Source organism: Vicia villosa, unplaced genomic scaffold, assembly GCF_029867415.1.
Source record: "Vicia villosa cultivar HV-30 ecotype Madison, WI unplaced genomic scaffold, Vvil1.0 ctg.000538F_1_1, whole genome shotgun sequence".
NCBI lineage: Eukaryota > Viridiplantae > Streptophyta > Magnoliopsida > Fabales > Fabaceae > Vicia > Vicia villosa.
The window spans coordinates 881,817-885,262 of record NW_026705247.1 but is presented as its reverse complement, the minus strand read 5'-3'; the positions used below and the strand labels follow the sequence as shown (position 1 = coordinate 885,262).

The window sequence follows — 3,446 nt, the reverse complement described above, 5'->3', positions numbered from 1 at the left end:
CCAAGTAGCTTCCAACCTAGGATTGTGACCAATTGGGATGCCTAGGAAGAAAAACTTGTTATCCTCCACTTTACACGACAAAAAGTGAGACGTCGCTTCCAAGAATTGATAGCTAGAATTAATACCTATAAATTTAATCTTGTGATAATTAATCCCAAGGCCAGACACAAGTTCAAAAGCCCTAAGAACCTCCTTAATCGCCCGAATATGCTTCCAACTACCATCCCCCACTAATAAAGTGTCGTCCGCAAATTGAAGGATGTCCATCCTACACGAACCTTCAATAACAAAACTTTGGAAATCCCCTATCTCAATAGATTTTCTCACTAAGCCCGTAAGAGCTTCCTCCACCAAAACATGGAGAAAAGGAGAAAGGGGGTCTCCTTGTCTCAACCTTCTAAAAACACCGAATTCTTTCGATGGACTCCCATTCACAAGCACGAACATATCGCTCTTAAACACCAATAATTCCATCCACTTCATCCATCTCATACCAAACCCCATTGCCTTAAGCATAAATTTTAAGAAACTCCAACTCACCTTAACGTACGCCTTCTCAAAATCAACTTTGAAAAGAGTACATTTACTACCCGCCTTCCTAGCATAATCAACCACCTCATTCGCAATAACCACCCCATCAAGCAATTGTCTACCGGGAACAAAAGCGGTTTGACAATGTGAAATGATAGAATTTAGCACCTTTTTAAGTCTCCCCGCCAAAAGTTTAGAAGCCACTTTATACATGCATCCCACCAAGCAAATGGGTCTATAATCATCCAATCCCAAAGGATTATGTTTCTTTGGAATTAAAGTCAAAAAAGATGATGTAATTACCTTTGATAAAGAACTCCCTCCAAAAAAATAGTTGAAGAAATTGAAGAAATCTTCTTTAATGAAATACCAACATCTTTTAATAAAAAGAATGGAATACCCGTCCGGCCCCAGACTTTTATCTCCTCCACATTCCCACACCGTCTCTTTAATCTCATTTTGAAGAAAAGGTTTCTCCAAATCCTCCGCCTCTTCCTTACTTAAAGATTTGAACGGAATACCCTCCAAAGTTGGTCGACGTTCCTCCGTTTCAACAAATTTCTCTTCGAAGTGTTTGAAAACCGTCTCCCTAACCTCCTCAACCGACTCCGCTAAACCTTCCGTAGATAGAATCGTACCTAAATGATTGTTCCTTCTTCTTTGTTTCATCACCTTATGAAAAAAACCGCTATTGGAGTCTCCTTCCTTAATCCAACTCAATCTTGACTTTTCTAACAACATATTTTATTTTATTCTCAAATTCCTCCAAAACTTACAACACGCTTCCTTCCTAAACTCAATTGTGCTTTCAAAGTTGATATAATCATCTGAGGCTAATTTGTCATCGGCCAAGTTCAACTTGCAAGCTCCGTTCTCCATCTCCAAGTCAATTCTTCCAAACACATCCTTGTTCTAACTTCTTAATTTATCTTTTAAGAGCCTTAGTTTTTCTTTTAACACATAATCACCTCTTCCTTCCACCTTCAAGCTTTTCCACTCGTTTTCCACAAAAGGGATAAAGGAATCGAGACTAAACCATTCATTGTTGAATTTAAATGGTTTTGGGCCCCAATTCCTTTGATCCTTCAAAATCCAAATGGGGTAATGGTCTGAAATATCCCTATCACCAATTAATTGTCCCATCACCTCCCATCTAGTCACCACTTCGTTGGATAAGATAAAGCGGTCAATTCTACTCATTGACTTCCCGTCCCCTCTATACCAAGAGAACTTTTTCCCTTTGCAAGGAATATCTACCAAAGCACTTTTGTCAATAAACTTTGCAAAAAGCTCCACTTCTTTATTATTCATGGACACCGCTCGCCCCTTCCTTTTTCTAATGTTTTTAATCGCGTTGAAGTCCCCTCCCATAATCCATTCCCCATCCTTGAAAGTCTCCTTTAACTCAAGCAACTTCTTCCATAACGCAATCTTTTTGTTCAACATACAAGGCAAATACACATTTACCACATAATAAAACTTATTCTTCCAACAAGCTTTTATTCCCAAGTAACCCTCTCCTGTAAAACTATTCACGACCTCCACTTTATCATTCCATAAAATGAGTAATCCTCTCGACCTACCTAAAGAATAGAAATAAGAAAATCCCACCTCCGGAGAATACCAAAAAGACTTAGCCAAATTATCATCCATGTTGACTACCTTAGTTTCTTGTATTAAAAACACATCCGTATTACCTTTTTTTTATCAAAGAACTAATCCTCCTTCTTTTGAGTGCATTCACTCCCCGCTAATATTCATGGAACCAATAATCATTGAACACCTTATTTATTCTCCTTCCTTACTTCCCTTTTTTTTACTCCCCCCATCTCCAAATACTCAATCCTATTAATAAGATTAGTCCTCCCATCCGCATCTACAACACCTAGCGCAACAATAGCCGAACATAATTTGCCTCCAATATCCACATCCATAAGTCTCCATTTTCTCCCAATATTTCTACAAATATCGGATTCTTCATTTTGATCGTCATAACAAACCGAATTAATCCCGCTTTTGATGCCATTGTTTACCTCCAAGGAATTATTTCCATGTTGTCCTCTGGTAGGACTCAAAACTGTTCCCTTCCTTCCCGAAGCACAACTAACACAGTCCGACAATAACTTTTTTCTATTTCCACCTTTAGTTGTTCCAGCCATATCATTTATAATTTTCAGCCTCAGTTTCTTTCTATACTTCGTGTAGCAACCTGCCCTAAAAATGAAGGTTTAGAGTCGCCACCTATTCTGAAGGGCGAATAGGAAACCCTACGCAGTTTTAAAGATTCGGGGTCAGTTATTATAATCAGGTTGAGGGAAGGTATTAGGCACCCTCAACCCTTTCCTAAAGGCTAACATTACAAAGATAAGGGTTTTATGGCAAGGTTTATAAAGAAAGGTAACAGACAGAGTTAATTATATTGACATGATTAGAAATTAGAGGGAGGGGACTCGCCTTGTTGCCAAGTGCCTAGGTACCTCCTTAAGGAGAATCAGAGTCTACGTAGTTCGGGGAGGGTTGTACGCCCTTAGAGTTGAATTTTGATTTGAGATGGTTTTTAGAGCCTTTTTGAATGGCCTATCGCAGTTTGATAATTTGTAGTTTTGAATGGATTTGAGAAGTATTTTAAGGTTTGGGCGTACAACCCTGATTTAATTTTGCACTATTAACCGCAATGATCAATAGATTCGATCACCATAGTTAACAGATTTGAAATTGTATCATTACCAATTTTAATCGATTGATTCGATTATCACTAATAATGAATTATAGTATTTTTTAATAATTTTATAGTTTAATTAGTTTGTATCATGACCCCTCGTAATCGATTAATTCGATTAAAAAGAATGAGGAATTTGAAGTGGGGAAATTAATAAGTTAATCATCGCAACCAATGAGAATGGTTGAAACCATTT

General features: G+C 37.8%; 1 protein-coding gene across 1 annotated transcript; it reads right to left on the bottom strand.

Annotated features, from left to right (window-relative positions):
• Positions 1–1,443: 1,443 nt before the first annotated feature.
• On the bottom strand, positions 1,444–2,184 carry LOC131629235 (uncharacterized). The gene has a single exon (XM_058900034.1). The coding sequence runs from the start codon at positions 2,182–2,184 to the stop codon at positions 1,444–1,446; it is 741 nt and encodes a 246-aa protein (XP_058756017.1).
• Between the last annotated feature and the right edge of the window lie 1,262 nt (positions 2,185–3,446).